Below are 27,163 nucleotides of genomic sequence, written 5' to 3'. Positions count from 1 at the left end.
TCTTGGTGAATTAGGGACATTCCCTGAATGCAAAGTAATCTTTTTCAGAAATGTCAATTAACTTAACCAAAGTCTGTTGATTTCAACAGGTCTACAGTGGTACCTCAGGTTACAGACGCTTCAGGTTACAGACTCTGCTAACCCAGAAATAGTACCTCGGGTTAAGAACTTTGCTTTAGGATGAGAACAGAAATTGCACAGTGGCAGTGCAGCTGCAGCCCCCATTAGCTAAAGTGGTACCTCGTGTTAAGAACAGTTTCAGGTTAAGAATGGACCTCCAGAACAAATTAAGTACGTAACCAGAGGTACCACTGTACTCATATGAGTTAGTCACATAAAACCCTATAGAAAAGCAGAAAATTAGCATCTTCTTGTAATATTAATCATCCGAATAATAATAATAATAAATGCAAAGCTGGCAGATTGTAGATGTTTGGAGAATTCTATCCCCCAACCCCGTCATCACATACATAGAATCTGAATGCTGAGGTTTTGTATTATTATTTTTTAAAAAATGAGCACCCACTGCAAGAATAGAGCACACACAAAAGAGCTGGTTTTATTTAGTTTGAAAAGGTCTGCGTTACACCAAGCACACATCTTAACCGTGGTGGGTGAAAACTTGTACGGTTTTGGGGTTGATTACTGGAAGCTCAGCTACGGAGATATGCTAGAGAGGCTCGCGCAAAATTGCGGGGTCCAACTTTGAACGTTGGTTATCATTCTTGCTGCTGCTGCTACTGGTGGGAAGGTGGCCCTTCTAAGCCTACAGGTCCTTGATGTCCTTCTGGACGTTCCACAACGTGGTGGCACTCTTCTGGAGCTGGGCCACCTCATCATCCTTCAGCTTCTGGTTGATCACGCTGGTCAAGCCGACAGACCCCAGCACACACGGCAGACTCAGGAAGACTTCGTTTTCAATGCCATACATGCCCTGCAAGGAAGATTTAAGAGAGAAGTTGGAAACTAGGAAATCCCTCTTTAAAAAAAAAAAAATGCTTTTTCACAAACATAAATAAAACTTAATCTTTTACAGTCATCATTTTATGTCATCTTATCTACACTGCGTAAATTCACCCCCAGACTTCCTTCCCTGCTTCGGTTTTCTTAGTATATATCTTCTCTTGCAGATTCTTATTTACCTTCTATACACATCACAGGATTTATGTTAACCCTGCTACAGTTTTTAGACTTCTACAGTTAATTCTTATGTATGCAACAAATTTACCCCACTCTTCTTCAAACTTTGTCCCTTTTTGGTCTCGAATTTTATAAGTCATTTTAGCTAATTCTGTATACTCAAAAAATTTAGTCTGCTATTCCATTACCGTTGGGGTCTCCTGTAATTTCCACTTTTGAGCCACGAGGATCCTAGCTGCTACTGAAATAGTTTACGATCCTCCTTTTTTACCTCCTCCCCTATTATCCCTAATAGAAAAGCTTCCGGTTTTTTTAGGGAATGCATACTTTAAAAGTTTCTTCAGTTCATTATATATTAAATCCCAAAACTTTTTCATCTTTTCACACTCCCACCACTTGTGGTAGAGATCCCCATCCTTTAATTTACATTTCCAGCAGGCTTTATTGCTCAATTTAACCGGGGTAATATACCTCCGGTACTTCATTTTTCCTAAATTTTCTCTTAAGGTGGAGCACGGAAACTGGGAAATCCTTCTTAACATGAGCAGCCTTTGCTCTTGGCCCTGAGTGGGAAGGCTCAGGTGGCTTCCGTAGCCGGAAACGGCTTTCATCAGCTTGGGCTGATATGGCAGTTGTGACCCTAAGCTAAGAGACCTTTCTTCCATTTGTTTGTTTCACATTTATATACCGGTTGATTGTCGCAAACCCTTTCCCATATCCATGCACTAGCGACATCCTGTCAAAGAGCGAGCCGGCAGTAAATTGCACCATTCAAAATTGGAGTTAACTCTATTAGCAAAAGAACAATCGCCATGGACTTGGTGGAGTGTCAGCCCTAATGAGCACAACAGCTCATCCCTGGTAGGTCTGGTCCCATGAATCGGTTGACTAGACTGAAAGTCCCCACCTCCCCATGGCCACCTAAGTCCTCTCCAGGGCTTTCTCCAAGCAATCAGAGACTGAGCCTGTGTGCATTCTGCTACAGTTCCACTCATTTCAGCCCTCTTCTGGTTCTGGGAGGACAGGGTTGAGGGCACCCATGACTCTTCACCAACCTGACTCATCTCTGTCTCCTGGCCACCCTACTGCTTCAGCTTCTGCCTCCGATTCTGGACTTCTCTCTGCCACAGACTCTCCCACCTCACTAAGCCCTGTTACCTTTTCAGCTTCCGACACGTCCTCTTCCCAGCCTTCTCCCTTTTTCCCCTCTGACCACTCATTGTGGTCCCACCACCACTCCCTGGGCTCAGAGCCGTCTTCCTTTGGGGTTTCCCCAGCTGATTGTCCCCACCGTTCCTCTGCCTCTAACAAGCCCACGGCGCTTCCCTCCAACAAACTGATACAGAAGTAATATGGAAGAGGGCAAAGGGATGCATTCAGGACCACCACTCCCATCTACTGAGTATACCCAATCCTTGCCCCTGGTGAACCTAACCTTGCTTGCCCTGCAAGTGACGCAGCTGTTACGACCTACACTGTTCTGCAAACACAGTCTTGCATTCTCCAAATCTACTGCACTGAGCACCCAGGAATGAAAAGGAGGAGGGGGAACTGTTCATCCCCATTTCTCTATTTCCCATCTGGAAGCAGGGACGAAATATAGCAAAGGGCAGAAACACAACCAAGCTATTAACGTTCCTTACCTTTACCATGGTGGACACTGGATGAACTCGGCAAAGGTTCCCGAAGATAGTCTCCAGTAGGTCAGCAACACTCAAGCCAATGGCCCAGTTGGTGTAGCCTTTCAGCTTGATCACTTCATAGGCACTACCAAAAACACATCGCAGAAAGCCCAGTTAGACCACGTAAAGTGGTTGCAAAAGATAGCAAGGAAACAGCGAAGCGTGGTCATGGCAAGAAAGAAGAAAGAGAAATGATGGCATTTCTAATTCTGGGGGGAACTAGCACCAGGAAAATTCCTGCTAAAGGAGGAGACACTCTAGTACAGAGGTTGGAACCTCTGTCCTATGAAACAAATTAGGCTTGTCAGTTCTCCCCGTCTGGCTTGCAAGGCTGTTTTGGCCAAGCCACAGCCACCTGCTCCTCACCTGTGAAGGGCAGGTAAAGAGGAGGTAGGGCTATAAGGGGGCTTCCACCTGAAAGTGCTTTGCAAACCCCGACAATCAGCTGGTTGGCAGGGCTTGCAAAGCACAGTGTCTCTGCCTGCACATTTTGAGGGCGTTGTTAGGATGTCAGGTGACTGGCAGCTGGGCAACTCCTCTCTCTAGTGGCAGGAGGGTGGGGGAGATAAAAAGATTCAGCCCGCTGCCCAGCTCCAGATCCACCTCTGCTCTAATTGAAGGTGTGGGGTATGTATGTGCATGAAACTCCAGATTTAAATGCATTAGTAGGCACGAAATTTTGAATGGTGCATGTCTGAAATATGAACAACCAAATCTCCACTAGAAACATGTGGCCTCATTCCAACCAGGCTCAGAACCCACTTCGTATCAGGCCTGGAGCTAGCAGGTGACAGTCTTGGGCACCACCAACATCTACAGAGTCTCTATCCTGACCACCACCCCTTTAAAAACTCATTGCAAAGCAACAACTAAGCAGTCATTCCCAGACAACCCGTACTGCTTCTCTCCATGCCGGGGGAACCAGGAGGTATCACTCTGAATTAACAATTTTGCCTGATTATGTACTCCAGAGAAGTCAACAACCGCTCACAGTTTTGGTGATAAATGTACTGACCATAGATTTAGGAAGTTTCAAGTTTGCTGAGGCTGTATTTTACCCAGATCCCTCATACACAGATGTTCAAGAAGGCAACCCTCATAAAGACTGATCTGCCAACCTCGGTCATCCCCAACGCACCATACCTGTCAACCACCTCCTTGTGAACTTTCTTCCAGCCCTCTGGATCTTGGTCAGTCCCCATGTCAGGGTTTAGCTGCTGGAGAGAAACACCTGCGACGTTAACCCCACTCCAGACAGCCACTGCAACGACAAGAAGAGCCCAGGTTATGATAGGTGGTAGGTTCCCTGTTTAAAGGTAAAGGGACCCCTGACCATTAGGTCCAGTCATGGCCGACTCTGGGGTTGCGGCGCTCATCTTGCTTTATTGGCCGAGGGAGCCGGCATACAGCTTCCAGGTCATGTGGCCAGCATTACTAAGCCGCTTCTGGTGAACCAGAGCAGCGCACGGAAATGCCGTTTACCTTCCCGCCGGAGTGGTACCTATTTATCTACTTGCATTTTTGACGTGCTTTCGAACTGCTAGGTTGGCAGGAGCTGAGACCGAGCAACGGGAGCTCACCCCATCGCGGGGATTCGAACCACCAACCTTCTGATCTGCAAGTCCTAGGCTCAGTGGTTTAACCCACAGCGCCACCCACGTCCCAGGTTCCCTGTTTAGGGAAACTTTTATTGTTTAACAGACTATTGTATTTTAATATTTTGTTGGAAGCCGCCCAGAATGGCTGGGGAAGACACTGCGAGATACGATAGCCATCTTCAAATATCTCAAGGTCTGTCGCATGGAAGAGGGAGCAAGCTTGTTTTCTTCTGCTCCAGAAGGTAGGACCCAAACCAACGGATGCAAGTTACGAGAAAGAAGATCCTGGCTATACGCCAGGAAGAACTTTTTGACAGCAAGACCTGTTTTGACAGTGGAACGGTCTCCTCGTGAGGTGGTGGACTCTCCTTCCTTGGAGGTTTTCAAGCAGAGATTGGGTGGCCATCTGCCATGGATGAGATTCCTGCATTGCAGGGGGTTGGACTAGATGACCCTCGGGGTCCCTTCCAACCCTACAATTCTACGGTTCTATATCCTATTGGGCTGGGTATGTCCCGTCTAAAGCCCCTGGGCTAGACAGACCAATGGTCTGACTCACTATAAGACAGCTCCCTTCCTATGTTCACATATACTGGGGCTTATAGCTCAGAGGCGGAGCCTCTGCTTTGCATCCAGAAGATCCCAGGTAGGACTGGGAATGCCGTGTTTGTAATCCTGTAGAGCCACAGCCACACAGCGAGGCAATGCTGAGCTAAGGTCAACGCTCTGACTTCAATGCCATCTTCCTATGTTCTGTACCATTCAAATAAACAATACTTTATTCATTCTGGCTGCTGTCCAAAGGCACGCATGTGTGTCTGTACAAGACAGAAGGGACCGGGAACTCAAGAAGGCCAACTAGGAAAAAAAACTTCCTTAGAAAGGGATCTCCGCTCCTGAGTAGAACGCTTCCCCCGCTATAGTTGATTTCATCTCTCACAGCCGTGTTTGAACTATTTTCAACAATGGGGTTGTTTGCTTTCCTTGCTCCATGTTAACTGCTTTGGGCAGGAAAGGAGAGATGTGCAGATCTGCTCCATAAATAAGCACAGGAAAGTATGATTTATAAGCTCAGCTATCGTCTCCCGTGATTCGCAACAGCTCGCCAGGGAAGAGTCCTTCGCATCACCTGGCAACGTTTAACAGGAGATGCTAAGGAATGAAACCGGGACCTCCTCAAACACTGAGCTATGGCCTTTCCGCATGAAATAAAAAATTAAGGGGGGGACACGCTTTAAATCTCTGGCACTTCTTGTTAAAGGATTTCAGCCTTGCCTGGACCTTTGAGGTCTCCTTGCGGCAGGGGAAGTGGGACCCTCTTCTGGAAGCCCCTCACAAAACCAGTGACCACGAGGTCTCAAGATATGGTAGCCACAAGGCTGGAGGACTCCACACTTGTTTACTGATTTCCTGGCTGGATCTCACCTTTTGCCCCCATCGCCTGCAAGAGCAGTCAGGAGAAAGCTTTCAGGAGTGCCAATTAGCCACACATGACTGTACCTCGGAGGAGGGGGCGAGCTTGTGAAATCGCCTGCTTGGATCAGGGCCAGAACCAGGAAGGGATGGAGCCTCGACTTCAATATAGCCTGAAGCTCTAGTTTCCAACCCTCTGTGAACTGTGTTAACACAGTGGTTCTCAACCTGCGGGTCCCCAGATGTTGTTGGACTACAACTCCCATCATCCCTGAGCTCTGGCCTTGCTAGCTAGGGGCGATGGGAGTTGTAGTCCCAAGACATCTGGGGACCCACAGGTTGAGAAAGGTTGGAACAAGTCACAAAGATGGACCACCTCTCTTCCCCTCCCAAAGCAGCTGGGAGTACAGAGCTAGTCTAGAAAGACTTGGCAGGGGGTTGGACTCGATGGCCCTTGTGGTCTCTTCCAACTCTATGATTCTATGACTCCATATACAGCAGCTTCAAATGTCCCCCAACCCAGCAGTGTTCTTCTTTTCTTGGGTTGCCGGATGCTGCTGTTGGACTACAACTCCCATTATCCCTGATCACTGGGCCAAACAGGTTGTGGGTGATGGGAGTTGTAGTCCCCCACACTTGGGGACCCAAGGTTGCAGAATGCTGCCCTACGGGATCACTGCAGGTTTTGGACAACGCTGCTCACCGCTGGAATCGCCGTGTTCTCCCAGGATCCAACCGTGACAGCTGGTGGGATGGACGCCCAGCTTTTCGGCCATCAGGAAACGGAACCGAGCCGAATCGAGGTTGCAACCGCTGCCGATGACGCGGTGCTTAGGCAGGCCGCTCAGTTTCCACGTCACATAGGTGAGGATATCCACTGGGGAAAGGAGGAGAGAGAGGATGAGGGGCTGGTGCACTCAAGAGTCAACTCTCTGGCCCCATCTGCACTGCACGTTTAAAGCGCTATGAGACCACTTTAAACAGATACGGCTTCCCACAAAGAAAGAGGAGGGAGAAAGGTTGTTTTCTGCTGCTCCAGAGAAGCGGACACGGAGCAATGGATCCAAACTACAAGAAAGAAGATTCCACCTAAACATTAGGAAGAACTTCCTGACAGTAAGAGCTGTTCGACAGTGGAATTTGCTGCCAAGGAGTGTGGTGGAGTCTCCTTCTTTGGAGGTCTTTAAGCAGAGGCTTGACAACCATATGTCAGGAGTGCTCTGATGGTGTTTCCTGCTTGGCAGGGGGTTGGACTCGATGGCCCTTGTGGTCTCTTCCAACTCTATGATTCTAATCCTGGAAGCTGTAGTTTGCTAAGGGTGCCAAGAGTGGTTAGGTGACTTCCCTTGCCTTCACTGATGCTCAAGATGCGGAATGTCCCAGGAACGAGCCAGTGCCACACTCTCATAAAAAGGTAAAAGGTAAAGGACCCCTGGATGGTTAAGTCCAGTCAAAGGCGACTATGGGGTGCAGTACTCATCTCGCTTTCAGGCCGAGGGAGCTGGCGTTTGTCCACAGACAGCTTTCCAGGTCATGTGGCCAGCATGAGTAAATCGCTTCTGGCACAACGGCACACAGTGACGGAAACCAGAGTGCACGGAAATGCCATTCACCTTCCTGCCACAGCAATACCTATTTATCTACTTGCACTGGTGTGCTTTCGAACTGCTAGGTTGGCAGGAGCTGGAACAGAGCAAAGGGAGCTCACCCCGTCACGGGGATTCAAACCACCAACCTTCTGATTGGCTAGCCCAAGAGGCTCAGTGGTTTAGACCACAGCGCCACTCCTGTCGATAATCAACGCAAAGAATTTTAAGCAAGCCTTCCACCACAACCTTGCCCCTTCCACGTTTGCCGCAAATTGATGGGGAGTTGTAACACAAAAAACCAGCAGAGCACGAGGTGAGGGAAGGCTGGCTTAAGCAAAGATGCCAGGATCCAAATTTATTTCTTGTTTACTGAAGCGGCATCTGGATTTGTCTGGATTGCAACCAGGCTCTGGAACTAGACTGGCAGTGAGTGCAAGAAACATTTCAGACATAGAAAAGGCCATGATCTAGCTACGGGGGCTGCGCTAACTGCTAGCCCAATTTACCTGGGTTCGAAACCACCAGGATGATGCAGTCCGGACTATGTTTCACAACCTGTGGGATAATGAACTTGAAGACATTCACGTTCCTCTGGACCAAGTCGAGGCGGGACTCCCCTTCCTGCTGGCGGACTCCGGCGGTCACCACGACAACCTTGGAATTAGCAGTGACCGCGTAATCTGCAGGCAAAAATGTAACCGAGAAGTTATCAGGAGGCAGGGCAAAGTTCTGCGGCCTTCCAGAAGCTGTCAGATGACAGCTCCCATCATCCCCAACTGATGGGAGATGGAGTTCAACAACATCTGGAGGCCCAACAGCTGGGTGTCAAATGGGAACCAAGGGGAAGGCAGGTTGAAATTCCCACTCAGCCCTGAAGTTCATTAGGACACTTTGGGACAAGCCACTATTTATTTAAAGGTAAAGGGACCGCTCACCGTCAGGTCCAGTCGTGCCGACTCTGGGGTTGCGGCGCTCATCTTGCTTTACTGGCCGAGGGAGCCGGCGTACAGCTTCCAGATCATGTGGCCAGCATGACTAAGCCACTTCTGGCAAACCAGAGCAGCACACGGAAACGCCGTTTACCTTCCCGCTGGAGCGGTACCTATTTATTTACTTGCACTTTGACGTGCTTTCGAACTGCTAGGTTGGCAGGAGCTGGGACTGAGCAACGGGAGCTCACCCCGTCGCGGGGATTCGAACCGCCGACCTTCTGATCGGCAAGTCCTAGGCTCTGTGGTTTAACCCACAGCGCCACCCGCGTCCCTTAAGAGTTTGGATTTGATATCCTGCTTTATCGCTACCCGAAGAAGTCTCAAAGCGGCTAACATTCTCCTTTCCCTTCCTCCCCCACAACAAACACTATTTATTTACAAGCATTTATAAACCACTTTACAGGTAAATACTAAAAAAATTAATCGAAGTGCGTACAAAATAAAAATAATAAACATGTGTTATCATTACATTTATTATCGGCCCTTTACCAGTAGGTCCCAAGGTGGGTTATCATTAAATTTAAAAAGTTTGAATATGCTGCAGTTCCAGGAATAGGTGGAGCCCTAAAAACACACATCTTGAGTGTCAAAGGGCAGAGTAAACAGGTGTGTCTTCTGCATATGCCAGAAGTTACACAATTAAGGTGCCGGGCGCACCTCTATGGGGGTGGGAATTCCACATCCCAGCGGATGAAGGTGGCTCCATCTGTGGGAAAATGGTTGCTTATGCATAAGCGCATGGGCAAAAGTTTATTACAGGGCAAAGCAAGATGCTGCTTAAAGCATGGACAACGCGTGAACAGTCCATGCTAATGTAGCGATTGGTCCACGTAACATGGTCTGAGAGTGGCGTGATGTACTGTACTTTCTTTGTTTGCTTCTGATACATTGTTGTATACTTTTGCTGAACACAACAATAAAGGCGGGCAACAGCTTTGGAGGCTGTGTGAGATCCCTTCAAAATCCATCTTGGTGTGTGAGATCCTTTCAAGCTAACCTGGTGAGAGACTGTCTCATTCCAAAAAGACGAGCAGGCCTCGTCATCCATCTCCTGATCTTAACACCCAGGAGCGACCATAAGGAAAGAAGCGGTCTTCAAGATCTTTGTGGCCTCGGTCGTTTATATTGAAAACCAGGCAAGCAGTGGTATAAAAGCATATAAAAGCAGGGTTTTCGAGCAAATGAAAACTACAAACAGTCCAGTCTTGTGCACCGGGGAAAGCCTGTGGAAAAACAGACGCCTTTGCTATCTCTCAAGCTACTTCACCAGGTTGCTGACAGGATACAGAAGACAGCAGGGAGACTCTACATACATCAGCCTGGACTCTGTGCAGGAGCTTGCCCAGGATATAAAAGAAGCAGGCGAACAGGCGTTGAAAGGTCTGAGGCCCTCCTTTCCACCCACAAGAATAATGAATGTTATAATGGACTGCATAACTGCATGTCCTGGCTATAGACAAAGGTCGCCTGTACGTTGAGATTCATAGTCCCTGTATCAGCTTACAAACAAGTTCACAGAAGTTCTGCATTGCTGGTCTCGAGGGATGGGGAGCCAGCCCCCTCCTCTGAAACCGGCATAGAAACACAAGTTGCTAGCCTCTTAGGAGGTAGTTAAAAACAACAACCCTGCCTTCCATGAAGGAGACTGTTGGAGGACAGTGGTCTGTTCCTCCTCGCTCGCCTGCGTGGAATTTCTGATCACCTATGGCTACCAGGCAAGTTGTGGCCTTCCACTCTTCAGTAGCTCAGGGAAAGCGGATTTCAAACATCTGTTTCCCAATGTGACCTGTTGAGCAAGGACATAAGTCTGGCTCTCCCCCACCGGGCTCACAAGGCAGTAAGATATAATATAAAACCTACCCTTGCCCGCTATGATCTTATGTGTCTTAAGAAATAAGCTTCCATGCTGAAGATCCATCATTTCTCCCTTCAGTTTGTCTTCCAGGACATCAACCAATGCAAGCTCATCACAGAGACCCTGGCAGGGAAGGTGGGGGAAAAACCACAAGTGTTAAGTATATGAATGATGATGTACCCCACCCGCTCTGGGAGACTCCCAACATAATATACAGAAACACAACACCACAGCGGAACATCATACATTTAAAGTGTCCGATCCTTCCCTTGGACTGCCTTCAGATATTTATGCAAGGTTGTACAGTGGTGCCCCGCAAGACGAATGCCTCGCAAGATGGAAAACCCGCTAGACGAATGGGTTTTCCGTTTTGGAGGTGCTTCGCAAAATGAATTTGCTATGGGCTTGCTTCGCAAGACGAAAATGTCTTGCGATTCCTGGGTTTTTTTTCCCCTTCCCCCCATTTTCCCCAAGCCCCTAAGCCGCTTAACAGCTGTTCGCTAAGCCGCTTAACAGCTGATCTAAGCCGCTTATCAGCTGATCTAAGCCGCTAATAGCCTTTTAGCAGCTAATCCGCTAATCCCTTAAGCCTTTAATAGCCGCTAATAGCCGCTAAACCGCTAATAGTGCTAATCCGCTAATGGGCTTGCTTCGCAAGACGAAAAAAACCGCAAGACGAAGAGACTCGCGGAACGGATTCTTTTCGTCTTGCGAGGCACCACTGTATAATTATTTATCTCACGCAAGGGACAGTGTTTGTGCGCTTCCAATATTTCTAATCACAGGTCTAGAGTAAGTCCATCCTGCAGCCAAACAGCACCCAAGCCTTCTTGCGTTATAGAGAGGAGAAATATTTATACAGTGGATGCTCAGGTTGCAAACGTGATCCATGCGGGATATGCGTTCGCAACCCGCGCCTGCGCATGCATGGGTTGAGATTTGGCGCTTCTGCGTATACGCAAAGCGTGATTTAGTGCTTATGTGCATGCATGAGCACCGAAACCCAGAAGTAACCCGTTCTAGTACTTCCGGGTTTCGGCGGTCCGTAACCTGAAAAAACACAACCTGAAGCGTCTGTAACCTGTCTGTATGACTGTAATATAATGTAATGTAATATTGTACCAGCAAAAAAGTGGTACCAGTCCTGACCTGATTCCCTTTAGGCTAAGTTAAATCCAGGGTTTGCTCTCCTGCCGCAGATGCCCATGACTGCTGCCCTTGACACCTTGGTCAGCTAACGTGAAAAGGGACTCCGTGCACATATGATCATCAGGGAAGGAGCCGTACAGAACAGAGCCTCTTCTCAGCCTGGTCAAATTTGTGCAAATTTGGTAGCCCACTGAGTTGTCCAACTGAATGTTTTAATTACAAAAAAAAAATAGCACCAAGAGAATAGACTTCATGCATCTCTATACAGTGGTGCCTCGCAAGACGAAATTAATTCGTTCTGCGAGTTTTTTCGTCTTGTGAATTTTTTCGTCTTGCGAAGCACGGTTTCCCATAGGAAATGCATTGACGGTTTCCCATAGGAATGCATTGACGGTTTTAAGAAAAAGGCGCAAGACGTTTTCGTCTTGCGAAGCAAGCCCATAGGGAAATTCGTCTTGCGAAGCAACTCAAAAAACAAAAAAACTCTTTCGTCTTGCGAGTTTTTCGTCTTGCGAGGATTCGTCTTGTGAGGTACCACTGTATATATTCATAGAGTCACAGAATTGGGACCACAAGGGTCATATACTGCAACCCACTGCAATAATGCAGGAATCTTTTGCCCAACATGGGGATTTAACTCACGACCCCGAGACTCTCGTGCTCTACCAACTGAGCTATCCCAAGTCCTGGAATCGAATCATGTGGATTCTAGCCCTTGGAGCTTACAAAGCCAAGGATGGGGCGCCACAACTCCCATCAGAGCCCAGCCACCAAGGACGATGGGAGTTGTAGTCGAGCTGCAACAGGAGGAACCCGCATGTTCTTCACACTGTCTGTTATATCGCTAAAGAAGCCCATCCATCACATTCCCCTTTTGCTGCAACAGGGTAACAGAGTAACCAGATGGTTCTGGACTCCCCGCTCCAATCTTCCCTAACCATTGGTCATGCTTGCTGGAGCTGGTGGGAGCCGGGAGCCTGCCAACGCCTAGATGTCACCATGTCAGCCCTCTTTGACTAACCAATACTCCATGGGTAGGCAAACTAAGGCCCGGGGGCCGGATCCAGCCCAAACGCCTTCTAAATCTGGCCCACGGATAGTCCTGGAATCAGCATGTTTTTACATGAGTAGAATGTGTCCTTTTATTTAAAATGCATCTCTGGGTTATTTGTGGTGCATAGGAATTCGTTCATATATTTTTTTTCAAAATATAGTCCGGCTCCCCACAAGGTCTGAGGGACAGTGGACCGGCCCCACTGCTGAAAAAGTTTGCTGACCCCTGCATTTGTCTCTTACAATGAAGTTGACTTAAAGGGAAGATGATGGAGCGTCTGTTTTGCATGGTCCCAAGATTCTCCAGGTAGGACTGGGAATGGTCCTCATCTGAGATCCTGGAAGGCTGCTGCCGACAGTGCAAATGAACTAGATGAACCCATGGTCCAACTCTGCACAAAGCAGCTGCCTGCATTCCTAACCGGAGAACCTGCATCTTCCTCCTCTAGATGTTCCTGGAGGACCGTTTCCATCATCCCTCTGCCCATGGGTACCACTTGCATGGAAGAACCTATTAACCAGATTATTATTATTTTTTTGGTGGGGGAGTCCTAATTGCACTTAAAAAGGTAAAGGGACCCCTGACCATTAGGTCCAGTCGTGACTCTAGGGTTGCGGCGCTCATCTCGCTTTATTGGCCGAGGGAGCCGGTGTACAGCTTCCGGGTCATGTGGCCAGCATGACTAAGCCGCTTCTGGCGAACCAGAGCAGCGCACGGAAACGCCGTTTACCTTCCCGCCAGAGCGGTACCTATTTATCTACTTGCACTTTGACTTGCTTTCGAACTGCTAGGTTGGCAGGAGATGGGACCGAGCAACGGGAGCTCACCCCGTCACGGGGATTTGAACCGCCGACCTTCTGATCAGCATGTCCTAGGCTCTGTGGTTCAACCCACAACACCACCCATGTCCCTAATTGCACTTAGGTCTGGTCATTTATGCCACCCAAACACAGACACACATACACATACACACACACACACACACACACACACTGACCTTTTCCAGGACACTGATGGCACAAGCCATCCCAACTTGACCGACTCCTACCACGGTGACTTTGTTGTTTGGCTTGGTGGCCGGCTGCGTCACGGGTGTGATCAGTTTGTCCTTGAGCGAAGCCATTTTTTGCTGCAAAAAAAGGAGAAACCAGATAGAACAAAGGTCAATTTCCAGCTTCTTCAAAACAACCAAAGCAAGGTCCTCGAGTGCTTTCAAAAGAAGACTCCAGCTCCTACCAAAATGCAGTGGAGAAATAAACAGGATTAGCTTGAGACTGACAAAACACAGCACGTGGCCTCCAGACTAATTCATTTCTACCCATTTACGTTTGCCCTACTAATCTGCAACACCTGCCAGCAGTTTCTCAACGTGCGGCTGCAAAACGCCACAAATTGTGGAGTCTCAGCTGTTCCTTTTCATTTAAGTACCTCCCCATTTCATTTCAGTTCTGTCTTCCCGTCAAGGTCAGTGTTCTGCACAGGTCTTCTTCCCTCGATCCATTTTATTCTCATGATGACACTGTAAGGTAGGTCAGGGTGAGAGATGATGGCTGGCCCATGGATTTTTTTTTTTTTTTTTTGCCCACCAAATACTTCTTCGAGGCATTGCCATTAATTTGCACCGGTACAGAGGTGCTTAAAAGGCATTAGGAGATGCAAAGCCTTAATTACACAACTATTAATTTGATTTAAAACTCACAACTTCCTCAAGGAGCCCAAGGTGGTAAACCTATCAACACAATTAAAACTTCTATAAAAAAACAAAAAGTTTACAACTCCTGAAAGCAACCACCTGCTCTCAAACTAATAATTTCAGGGTTGCCTTGGACAGAAACCTTCACCCATTTAATGCCTGTACAAATAAGGAATGTTTTAAAACTTCTCCAAGAAATTACTAGGGAAGGAGGCAGGCTAGCACACCACACAATCTAATTTACACCCTTTCCTTAGCAATTCGGCTTCCCATCCTTACAGTCATGTTTCTCCACTGACAATTTCCTGCTGCCTTATACACGGTACTTAGAATCATAGAGTTGGAAGAGACCACAAGGGCCATCGAGTCCAACCCCCTGCCAAGCAGGAAACACCATCAGAGCACTCCTGACATATGGTTGTCAAGCCTCTGCTTAAAGACCTCCAAAGAAGGAGACTCCACCACACTCCTTGGCAGCAAATTCCACTGTCGAACAGCTCTTACTGTCAGGAAGTTCTTCCTAATGTTTAGGTGGAATCTTCTTTCTTGTAGTTTGGATCCATTGCTCCGTGTCCGCTTCTCTGGAGCAGCAGAAAACAACCTTTCTCCCTCCTCTATATGACATCCTTTTATATATTTCAACATGGCTATCATATCACCCCTTAACCTCCTCTTCTCCAGGCTAAACATGCCCAGCTCCCTTAGCCGTTCCTCATAAGGCATCATTTCCAGGCCTTTGACCATTTTGGTTGCCCTCCTCTGGACACGTTCCAGATTGTCAGTGTCCTTCTTGAACTGTGGTGCCCAGAACTGGACACAGTACTCCAGGTGAGGTCTGACCAGAGCAGAATACAGTGGCATTGCATCCTGAGTATTCTTCCCTTGCTTATACAGTCGTACCTTGGTTTTCAAACGCCTTGGGAGTCGAACGTTTTGGCGCCCAAACGATTGAAAACCGGAAGCGATTGTTCTGGTTTCCAAACGTTCTTTGGAACCCGAACATCCGACGCGACTTCCATGGCTTCCGATTGGCTGCAGGAACTTCCTGCAGCCAATTGGAAGCTGCGCCTTGGTTCCCAGACATTTTGGAAGTCAAACGGACTTCCAGAACGGATTCCGTTCAGCTTCCATGGCACCACTGTACTTCAAGACCTGCTCACAATTTGATTTGGCTAGAATACTGTTTTAAATAGTCCGAAAGGAATTTCCATTCTTCCATAATAATAACAATAATAATAATAAGCCGGGCACAGAGCGGCTAACAACAATAAAAATAGCACAGTTTACATAAAATCACAGTCAATTAATTGAAATACATTCTAAAATCAATTCAGAATCAAATTAATGGCAACCATTGGGCTAGAGTTCTATGAGGATTACAGAAGGAGAGAGGGGGTTAGACTGTGCCTTGGCCAAAGGCCTGGTGGAACAGCTCTGTCTTGCAGGCCCTGCGGAAAGATGTCAAGTCCCACAGGGCCCTAGTCTCTTGTGACAGAGCATTTCACCAGATTGGGGCCACAGCCGAAAAAGCCCTGGCTCTGGTTGAGGCCAGCCTAACCTCCCTGTGGCCCGGGGATCTCCAAGATGTTTTTATTTGAAGACCGCAAGGTCCTCCGTGGGACATACACCTTTCTTTGTTTTGATCTCTTATTTTCGCCGTTCATTTGGCTAGAATACTGTTTTAAATAGTCCGAAAGGAATTTCCATTCTTCCATACACCTTTCTTCGTTTTGGTCTCCTATTTTCACCGTCAATCTCTCCACCTCCACATAGTTCTTCAAAATCCGGTCCTCTTTTCTTTGAACCTCGTTTTCTTCCCATTTCTGCATGTACAGAACTCTGGCTGCTGTGGTCACACACATAAACAATTTGACCATCTTTTGGGGGGACCTCTCATCCTACTTTTCCTGTTAAGAATGCTTCAGGCTTTCTTGGGGAATAACAATTTTAAACATCTTTTAAAATTCATTATGTATCATTTCCCAAAAGCCAGTTGCTTTTTTACAAGTCCGCTGCATATTTTTTAAAAAAGGTCCTTTCTGCCTGCTGCCACTTCCAGAATTTATTTGACAGTCTTATACAGGCTTCCTCAAGCTCGGCCCTCCAGATGTTTTGAGACTACAATTCCCATCATCCCTGACCACTGGTCCTGCTAGCTAGGGATCATGGGAGTTGTAGGCCAAAAACATCTGGAGGGCCGAGGTTGAGGAAACCTGGTCTTATACATCTTGGCTAATTTACTCGGAGTTAGGTATCACCCATATATCATTTTCATGTAGTTTTCCTTTAATGTATAACACGCCATAATTTTCAAATCTACTTTCCACAGCTTTTCCCACGCTGCCGTATCGATAAAATGGCCCAAGTCCTTAGCCCATTATATCCAGACTTAACCAGCTCATTTTTTTTTGTTTTCCATTCTCTTCCACCACTTTTATTGCTTTTCAGAGGTTTGGTTGCATAAATTCTGTCATAAGGTAGAAACGGTCTCTCATACCTTGTTACGCTGCCGTTTCTACGGGGATATAAGCTCGGGATTTATTACCCCTGCTATGCAAAAATCTCCAAATGAATCTGAACTTCAGCGTCTAAAATCCCTGGTAGAGGACAAGGATCCTGAGATCACGTTAAGGGTAGCCAAATTCTGTGCGATTGCCATAAAACTGAGGGAACAAGCTGTGCTATCATAAAGGTTTTAAATGATAATTTTAGGTTATATGTTAGTGACTATGTTTTAATTTATATATATTTAAACTGTTGCTATATCTGTATTGTCCTTGTTATACCTAATTGCAAATTCAAATGTATCCCTATCGTGTTTTATGACTTCCTTGATTTTGTATGTGGGCTGGAACTGGTCTGTGACCGAAATAATAAAATTCATTCATTCATTCATTCATTCAAATTCTGTCATATTTAACTGCTAGTCGCTTTATCTTGCCCAAGGCAACCCAAAGTGACTTACTAACAACCAAGCAAAAACAAACACACAAAGCCCATATAAATACATTGGGAGGGGGGAATAAATCAAACCCTTCCCACCCACTTCTAAAAGGCCACTGATAGAATTGTAGAGTTGGAAGGGACCCCAAGAGCCATCTAGTCCAACCCCCTGCAATACAGGAATAAATACCATATTTTTCCCTCTATAAGATGCACTTTCCCCCTCCTAAAAAGTAAGGGGAAATGTGTGTGCGTCTTATGGAGCGAATGCAGGCTGCGCAGCTATTGCTGAAGCCAGAACAGCAAGAGGGATCGTTGCGCAGTGTTCTGGCTTCTGGGATTCAGAATATTTTTTTTCTTGTTTTCCTCCTCCAAAAACTAGGTGCATCTTATGGTCGGGTGCGTCTTATAGAGCAAAAAATACGTTAGTTAAAGGCCAATGGCCTGGTAGAAGAGGAACGTTTTCGCCTGGCGCCTATAAATATGTAAGGAAGGTACCAGGCGAAACCTCCCTGGGGAGAGCATTCCACAATCAGGGAGCCACCACAAAAAAGGCCCGTTCTCGTGTTGCCACCCTCCGGACCTCTCGTGAAGGCGGCACACAAGAAAGGGCCTCAGAGGATGAACACAGAATCTGGGTTAGTTCATATGGTGAGAGGCAGTCCTTGGGGTATATATTTGTTGAAATATGAAGCAGCACATAAATTAATTAAACTAACTAAATAGACCTATGCTGTTCAGTAAAGATTGCTTTTTAAAAAGTTGCATCAGCATTACAAATCAGCCCCCGAATGTTACTAGTCTGCAAACAAACTTACTATTCCGCTGCGATCTGGCAGAGGGCGGGCAGAGTGCTGAGTAGGAGGAGCTTCCTCTCCTGTGGCCCTGATTTTTTCCTCCTAAAAAGTAAGGGGAAATGTCTGTGCATCTTCTGGAGTGAATGCGTGGTCCCTGGAACTGAATTGCCCAGGGGCAAAAAGCAGATTGTGCCCTCTCTCTCTCTCTATATATATATATGGAAGGGGGTGTTGAAACAAAGCCGCTGAGCACCTGATCGGCAAGCGATCAGGGAGGGAGATAAGGGACTCCAGAGATAAAGGAGGCTGCCGGGGGGGGGGGGGGTAAAAGCACATGGATCCTCAGGATTTTTGCACTGGGTCACCCCAAATTCACCATCAGATCACATAGCTTGTCCATGGCTACAGCCTGCACCAAAAAAATCACGCATCCACTGTTTAGTGGGGCCGCAATGGTGCAAAAATGTGGTTACAAAGCACGGATCCACATGGATCCTCAGGATTTTTGCACTGGGTCACCCCAAATTCACCATCAGATCACATAGTATGTTTATGGCTTACAGCCTCTACCAAAAAAATCAAGCATCCACTGTTTCGTGGGGCAAAAACGTGGTTAGAAACCACGGATCCACGTGGATCCTCAGGATTTTTGCATTGGGCTACCCCCAACTCACCGTCAAATCACATACCATGTCTGTGGCCACAGCGTGAACCACAAAAATCATACACCCACTGTTTCATTCAGAACATATTTTTTTTCTTGTTTTCCTCCTCTAAAAACTAGGTGCGTCTTATGGAGCGAGAAATACGGCAACTACAAAGCTGCTCTGCCCTCCTGCTTACCTTCTCTTGAGGGCTCCGATACGGAGGCCAACTGTTGCCGTCGCTGTCACTATCACTGCCGCTGCCGTTGCTATACGTGCTGAACACGTAAAGAAAGCAAGTGAAGTCACTCATACTGAACTGCCACTGGCTCTAACGCACCAAAGACATGCTGGCAACATAAGCAGCTGACAAGGTCCCTGCCCAGAAAGGCTTACAGTCTACAATAACAGACAAAACAGGAACGGGGAAGGGGGGAGAAGTCAAAGGCTGCGTATATCTCCTGCACGCTTTCCACCACAGGCAGCAGGAAGGGAGCCCCCCGTGAACCCAAGCAATAGTTGGAAGAGACCCTGCGGGTCATCTAGTCCAACCCGCCCCCCTAGAATATGCTGACTTCCATTCTTTTTAAAAAAAATAATTTTATAAGTTGTGTGTCCTTGTTGCTCAACTTGACCCTTTTGCATGATTTTGTATCTTTTGTGGCATTTGTGCATTGTGATCTGCTGTTATTTTATTGATTATAGATTAGTAATTCTTTATTGTAATTGATAAGTGTAAACGGCTAGATTATTAATTGATGTTTAATTTTACTGTTTCGTATTGGATCCTAATGGATTGTTGAGTATTGCTTTATTTGATATAAGTTGTTTATTTTAAAGCCATTGTGGCTTTTTATGTAGGATCTGATTGTTACTATTAATTTTTTGATGTTTTATTATTATTTTTATGTGCGTTGGAAGCCGCCCAGAGTGGCTGTGGCAACCCAGCCAGATGGGTGGGTATAAATAATAAATTATTATTATTATTATTATTATTATTATTGCTGTATCAAATGGGGATCGAACCTGCAACCTTGCCATTATCAACACCATGCTCTGACCAGCTGAACTAGCCAGGCCGATTTCTGATCTCCATGTTGCATAGGATGCAGTTCAGAGGCTCTCAGGGGGGTGGGAAGGGGGGGTGGTCCTGGAAACTATGACCAGGGGGTGGAACTCAATGGTAGAGCACGTATTTTGCATTCAAACTCATAGGTTTGACCCCCAGCATCTCCAGGTTAAGACCCTCATCCCAAACCCTGGAGAACCACTGCCAGCCAGTGGAGAGCAATGGTGGGGGAACCTCAGCCTAGGGGCCAAATTATTCTTAAATGTGGCCCTCCAAGCATCTCTGTCTGGCCCTCAGGACCCACCCCCTTCTCCCACAGGCCACCCCTCTCAGCAGCCCGGCCATGCACCCTCCTCGAATGTTTCTGCCTGACTGGGATGTGTCCCTGAACTGTGTCAGAATTGTAGGGTTGGAAGGGACCCTAGGGTCATCTAGTCCAACCCCCTGCAATGCAGGAATCTCAACTATAGCATCCATGGCAGAGAGCCATCCCTCTTGGCTTGGTGGAGATCTGTGCTTGTGTAGAACCGTCAAATTCAGGCTTCCTCAACCTCGGCCCTCCAGATGTTTCTGGCCTACAACTCCCATCATCCCTAGCTAGCAGGACCAGTGGTCAGGGATGATGGGAATTGTAGTCTCAAAATAGCTGGAGGGCCGAGGTTGAAGAAGCCTGCTCTAATTTTTGCATGGGTGGGATGTGGCCTGCTGTACAAACGGCGGCCTTTGTTGATCCACCCAATTTCCCCCCTCTGTTCCCCTCCACCACTGGCAAGCAGCCCTCTGAAGATTGCCTATGAGCGAATGTACCCCATAGGCTGTAAATAATAATAATAATAATAATTTATTAGTTATACCCTGCCCATCTGGCTGGGTTTCCCCAGCCACTCTGGGCGGCTTCCAACAGAATATTAAAATACAATAACCTATTAAACATTAAAAGTTTCCCTAAACAAGGCTGCCTTCAGGTGTCTTCTAAAAGTCAGATAGTTGTTTATCTCCTTGACATCTGGTGGGAGGGCGTTCCACAGGGCGGGTGCCACTACCGAGAAGGCCCTCTGTCTGCCTCCCTATAACTTGGCTTCTCGCAGTGAGGGAACCGCCAGAAGGCCCTTGGCACTGGATCTCAGTGTCTGGGCAGAACGATGGGGGTGGAGACGCTCCTTCAGGTATACAGGACCGAGGCCGTTTAGGGCTTTCAAGGTCAGCACCAACACTTTGAATTGTGCTCGGAAACCGAATTGCCCCCCTCCCCCATGTCTGCCCTTGGCATAGGCTGGTAGTCTTCAGCCTTTGCAGAAACAGTATTCCCCTTAACCCAGAGATGGAGGTCCCATCTCTTGGTCCAAGACCCACCAGTTGAAATCCAACGGTGCACACCAGCTTTTTTCATAGAATTGTAGGGACCCTGAGGGTCATCTAGTTCAACGCCCGCCCGTGCAGGAATTGGACTACAACTCCCATCATCCCTGACCACTGGGGTCCTGCTAGCTAGGGATGATGGGATTTGTAGTCCAAGAACATCCAAGGGCCCAAGGCTGAGACGGGCTGGTATAGGCAGCTCTGAACGAGACGGGCCAATGGCAGGACTCAAGGTAAGGCAGCCAGCGGCCGACACATGAGGAATGAGGAGTACAGGATGATGCGCACGTGTCTCTAAGGTATTCAAAAGCAGTACTGCCACCAAAAAGGCGGCATTTTTTCATCTCCGCCAAGCTAAGCAGTTGGCTCCTTACCTCTCTCGCCCTGACCTAGCCACTGTGATCCACGTGACGGTCACCTCCAGACTGGATTATTGTAACTCGCTCTACGTGGGGCTGCCCTTGAGACTGACCCAGAAACTCCAGCGGGTGCAGAATGCCACGGCGAGACTCCTTACGGGATCTTCGCTGCGAGATCACATTCACCCGGTGCTATAGCAGCTGCACTGGCTCCCGGTGGAGTACAGGATCAGGTTTAAGGTGCTGGTTTTAACCTTCAAAGCCCTATACGGCCTAGGACCCTCGTACCCACGGGACCGCCTCTCCTGGTATGCCCCACAGAGAAACTTACGGTCTTCAAATAAAAACATCTTGATGGTCCCTGGCCACAGAGAGGTTAGGCTGGCCTCAACTAGAGCCAGGGCTTTTTCGGCTGCAGCTCCAACCTGGTGGAACGCTCTGTCACAAGAGACAAGGGCCCTGCAGGACTTGACATCTTTCCGCAGGGCCTGCAAGACAGATCTGTTCCACCAGGCCTTTGGTCAGGGTGCAGCCTGACTCCCTCCTTTGGCAATCTTTACAAAACTTTAGTTTATGGTTGCCATCAATTTTGAATTTGATTTTAATTAATTTTTTATGTTTTATAATGTTGCACTATTTTAGTGTTGTTAGCCACCCTGAGCCCGGCTTCGGCTGTGGAGGGCGGGATATAAATAAAAATTATTATTATTATTATTATTATTATTATTACTGGGACAGGAGAGAGCAGCCATTGTTGCTAGTAGCCACTGACAGCCACTGCCTAGGGTCTCTCTCAGCCAGGTGAAAATAACTAGGCCTCAAAGGGATGCCTCATTCCTTATCTTCCTCTCGTCTAGCGGCTCTCGTTCCTTCCTCATTCCTAAGTTTTATGCTCGATAACAATAAGTATTATTCCTGCATCATTTCCCACCTCTCTTATCCCCTTCCCTGTTTTTGTGCATTTCTACTCCACCCCCCAACAGCCCCAGCCAGCAGAGTAAAAATCTTGCCAGCTCCCCCCTTGCCGTTTTCTTGCAGGGAGTGGAAAACGTTTTACTCCAACCGGCTTTTGGGAACAGACTGATCTTAACCAACGGGATTGCGCCATGCTGTTTTTTCTGAAATTATCTGTATGTTTTTAATAGATTGCATAGTTTTAATTCGATCCACATATGACTGTGTTTTTTTAGCTGCTCTTATTTTTATCTGTAAGCTGCCTGGAGTCCCTATGGGAGGGAGGCAGGGTAGAAATAAATAAATGAATAATAATAATAATAATAATCTGGAGGGCACCACATTGACATCCCTTGCTCTGAGTTATAGAACTCTGGACCGTACTACAAATGTACAGGGGTCATATATACCCCCCAAAAATCCTCCACCCCCCCCCCCCCAGTATAAGATAAACCTCCATTCAGGCTGCAAAACTAGCAGAATCATGGACAGAAGGACAGCGCAGTTGGGCTCTATCCCAGCTACTTGTTTCAGGACCTATGGTAGCCACAACACGCAGCTTCGTTCCAGATTCACGTGGCCACCCGTTCTCACAGGACGCGCGCGCCTTGCAGGCTGCATCGCGCAGGCTCCAGGGCGCGCAGAATCCTGATCCTGGCCTGGGCAAGTCGGGCAGGATGCGGCCCGGCCCGGGCGCTGAGCGGGAAGCGTTTTCCTCGCCTGCCTCACCCGATTCTGCTAAGAAAAGGCAGGGGGTGTGCGCATTTCGCTGCCCTCCTGCCTAGGCACGTGATGCCTTTGCGCTCCTTCATTTTTTGGGGGGCTTCTTCCCTCTTGCAAAAAGGGATGAGCAGCCTCCCATAGCGGATGCTCCCCGTTTTGAACGCGCGCATCCCACCCCAAGTTGGCAGGGCCATTTCGAGCACCCAGGGAGATTCTGCTGTTGCAACTCTTTGGCAGAGCACATGCGAAGGCACGAGGAAAGGGGGGGGGGGAGGCGCCGCGATGCGCAACAAGTTTTCTTTTCCTCCCCCGCGTCTTCCGCGATGGTTGCATCTGTGGCCCGGCCTCCCTTCCTCCTCCTCCGCTGAGCCAAGGCCGGCCCGAAATCCTCTATCAGGAAGAATTAAAAATGCAATTCGCAAACCTTTAAAATGCAACAAGCCTGTCTCGGGGATCAAAAGGAAAAGGCGGAGTGGGAGGTGGGTAGATTGCGCCTCTAACCACTAGGCCACCGCTCCTCTGGGCGGAAAGAAAAGGCAGGGCAAGATAGTCCACCCGGAGCCTCTTTCCAACGCAAAGGAAAAAACTACTCGCTTTTTACTTTGCATCAATCATTTTTGCTTTTTGTAAGTCCTTGATGCGTTCTGGGGAGATAAGGGCTATATATATTTTTGCAACCGCATTGACCTTTAGAAATGAGGGGGACGCACGATGCAAAGCGGGAGGAAAAGATGGGGAGGGGGAGGTGGCTCAAGACCCCGGAGGGCAAGAGATCTACCTCCAACCCCCCTTTCTCACATGCATACACGCACACGCGAGCGCCAGGCCACGATGCGCAGGAAAGATCTCCCCTAACCGATCCCTCCCCACCCATTTGAAGCGCTCGAGTCCATCTTCCATTACCAAAGGCTTTTGGGGGGATGGGGGGGGGATGGAGGGCCACCCCTCCCCCCCACCAAAAAAAACCAACAAAACAGAGGATCGGTGCGTTTGCTATGTGATACCCACCTCCGGGGTTTGTTTGTGCGCCTAGGACCGGCTTAGCAGCAGCAAGAAGACGAGGAGCGCAGCTGAGGCACAGCCTGGATGGAGGAGGGGAAAGAAGACAATGTCAGCCGGGCAAGGGGAAGGAGGCGGATCCGGAGCCGCTCCGCGTCGCTTTCCTCGGGTTACGCTTTTGTGATTGGAAACCAGAGCCCCGCCCGCCCCCTCGGCTCGCGCAATCCTCTTCAAGGACGGCGCGCCAAGGGTGAAGCTGGTGCGCGCAGCCTCGGCCCTCCTCCTCCTCCTTCCTCCAAATTCCTTCCTTTCTTCCACCTGCGCCTTGCCCCCCAAAAAGAGGAGAGAAACGACCACGTGGGTGTTTGCACCCAGGAGGACGGGGAGGTCATCGGGCCTCTGCTCACGCCATCAGCACCCCCCTATCAGATCATACAATGCAGCTTGTTGTTCTGGCTCATTTTTATTTATTCCGGCCTTTTCTCACCGGCAAAGCCAGAAGCGGCCTGCAAGATCTCCGCCTGCGGCTGTTGCAGACAAACATCTTGTGTGTGCCTTAAGACGCCTTAATTTATGACGTCGGTTTTCGCAGGCTGCGTCTCATGAACTCGCCTGCGCCATATAGTTGCAGCAATATTGTGCAGTACTGCTTTAGCAGTGGGGAATCATGGGAAATGTAGTTTCCTAAGGGCGCAGACATCCCAGATCTACAGTTCCCACATGGAGCGCCATAATAAGGCTGCGGGCTTCAGAGATGCTACAGGACTCCCGCTTCACGTCGCTTTTGCAGAAACTAGTCTAACAATGCAGCTAGTCCCTCTGGAGGTAGGAACTAGGAAGAGTCTTGTGGCAGTTTAAAATACTATTTAGCAGCTTTTTGCTATAGCTTGAGCTTTGAAGGATACAGAAACTTTCGTGGCAATAAATCTTTAAGATGCCACAAGAAGAAGAAGAGGAGGAGCTTGGATTTGATATCCCGCTTTATCACTACCCGAAGGAGTCTCAAAGCGGCTAACAATCTACTTTCCCTTCCTCCCCCACAACAAACACTCTGTGAGGTGAGTGGGGCTGAGAGACTTCAAAGAAGTGTGACTGGCCCAAGGTCACCCAGCAGCTGCATGTGGAGGAGCGGAGACGCGAACCCAGTTCCCCAGATTACAAGTCCACCACTCTTAACCACTACACCACACTGGAGTCTTCCATTTGTGCTACAACGGGCTTATTTATTCAGTGTGAGCACCTTGAATTGAGTCCAGGAACAAACGGGTTGTACGAGTTCTAAATTAAATGCTAGCCGCTAATCTGGCAGCAGCATTTTGCACCAGTTGAAATTTTCAAGTTGTTTACAAGGGGAGCACCACGCAGAGTGTAGTGCGGTAATCCAAACTAAAAGTCCACGCTGATCAGCTGATTGGTGGTAACTTTTAACCACTGCTTGGATCAGCTTGGGCCTTCCCTTTGCAGCTTGGCTGGAACGCAAGGCATGCTGTAAAGGAAAACGGGCTACCTGAAGCCAAGGTGATGCCAGGTGACTGACAGGTTGGCATGGGGGGGAGGCAAAGGAACCCAGGATCCAACCACCTGGCTGAAAAAAGTTACCAGTCCCTGCTGTACATGCCTGTTTCCACATGCCCCTCTGCAACCTTCCAGATCTAGGGCCTTTTGGGGGAAAGTGGGCCTTTTTAATATCTATGCAACAGATTGAAATCAACAGGTGTCTTGACATCAAAGCAAGTCAGAGAAAAAGGTTGCACCTATGAAAGTTAGTTGTTTGAGACTGAAGTTGGGACTTTTAATATGCGTGGGAGCTCTTCCACTGAATCATGTGCCACCAAACTGGTATTGTACACAGTTCTGTTTCAGTCCTCCCCCCCCCCATTCTTATATGCCAATATTTCATGCAGTAAGAAAACAGATGATATGCAGAGGGAAAACTTGTGCAAGTTTCTCCCCCAAGCCTGGCTGACCCCCACCCAGCTGCCCAGCCTCTTGGCGATCTACAATACAGGGGATAAGTATCCTGTTACCCAGAGGAGCCGCACTGCTAAGTATCCCAAATGTCCTTCAAATTAGAATCCTGGCACCAGCCGTCAGGATGCAGGGAATTCTTCGAGAGAATAAACACCACTGCAAGAACCCCAGCGGGCACAAATTTCGCACTGCAAAACTAGTTCATGTTCCAGTTTGGCTGGAGTCTTTGCTCACAACAGCAAAACTCGGAGCAGGTATGGCACATCTACGTAGGCAATCGATTTGGGAGTATCTCCAAAGGCTTTCAACCGTTTTGGGTGGATTTTGCTTTGTTTTTAATCCTTTTTTATACTTTTCTTAAGAATGCTGTCATGAGAGGTTGAGCAGGCAGAGCTTGATTCTGAAAAAGTTAAGATTCCCGAATTTGGGAGACACCTATCATTTTCTCTGTGCCTCGCGTCCAGGTGTGTAGGTGACATATGGCAGATGTTCAGTGCTGCAGCAGAAGCACTCTGCACAAGCCCAGATGTCCTTTCCTTTATTGCACTTCCTCGTATATTTTTAATTTTTTATTGATATGAACACACAGAAAAGATAGCAAAAGTGATGTGTAACAGATAAAAATGCTTATAGAACTAGAAAAAAACAAAACACAGGTTCAATGGGAAGGAAAACCCAGAAAACAACTGAGAACACAATACCGCATTCAACTGGAAATATATATTCCGCATGCTTAAGACAGCTGGTTAGGTGGAGATAACTTCAAGGCCAACAGGACCTGCAAGAGCTTTTGACCTTTTGTTTTACTTACACCACTATGTGCTCTGCAGAGTCCTTGGCATGGTGGTCTGTCCAGCCCTGGTGTGTGCTGCAAGCAGAGAGCAAGAATCAGTACGGTGCCTTGAAGCAAGATGCATGTAGATGACTCAAGCAAGAATTTCCGTGAAGGCAGTGCCGAGTCATTAAGCAATCTGACTGTAAGGGGGGAAATTCCTTCCTGGTGACAAACAAGGTGATGAACCAGATTCTGAGCAAAATCCAAACCCGTGTTCTGCGTCACCCATGGGAAATCTGGGGGCATGCAAAGCTTGGTGACCCCACTTGTGGTGGAATTCCTAGCAGTGCTACACTGCTACCAACCAATTCTGCTAGCCAGGTTTCACTTGGATATTGGTCCAAA

General features: G+C 47.9%; 1 protein-coding gene across 6 annotated transcripts; it reads right to left on the bottom strand.

Annotated features, from left to right (window-relative positions):
* Positions 1–534: 534 nt before the first annotated feature.
* LDHB (lactate dehydrogenase B) lies at positions 535–26,886 on the bottom strand. Of its 6 annotated transcripts, none has more exons than XM_083402329.1 (11): positions 26,795–26,886; positions 24,022–24,095; positions 18,749–18,948; positions 17,927–18,007; positions 13,470–13,601; positions 10,275–10,392; positions 7,929–8,102; positions 6,537–6,710; positions 3,966–4,083; positions 2,784–2,907; positions 535–934 (listed from the first exon to the last, which is right to left on the bottom strand). In XM_083402329.1, the coding sequence occupies exons 3-11, from the start codon at positions 18,860–18,862 to the stop codon at positions 767–769; spliced, it is 1,203 nt and encodes a 400-aa protein (XP_083258455.1). In that variant the 5' UTR covers positions 18,863–18,948; positions 24,022–24,095; positions 26,795–26,886; the 3' UTR covers positions 535–766. The 6 variants fall into 6 exon arrangements, with proteins under 6 accessions (XP_083258455.1, XP_083258456.1, XP_083258458.1 ...); XM_083402330.1 differs by having other exon boundaries at positions 18,749–18,827; XM_083402332.1 differs by lacking the exon at positions 26,795–26,886 and adding an exon at positions 24,500–24,645 and having other exon boundaries at positions 18,749–18,827.
* Between the last annotated feature and the right edge of the window lie 277 nt (positions 26,887–27,163).

The sequence above is a fragment of the Podarcis tiliguerta genome (genome assembly GCF_965153285.1).
Source record: "Podarcis tiliguerta genome assembly, chromosome: 10".
Taxonomy (NCBI): Eukaryota; Metazoa; Chordata; class Lepidosauria; order Squamata; family Lacertidae; genus Podarcis; species Podarcis tiliguerta.
The sequence above is the reverse complement of the archived record's forward strand: the minus strand, read 5'-3'. Positions and strand labels throughout refer to the sequence as shown.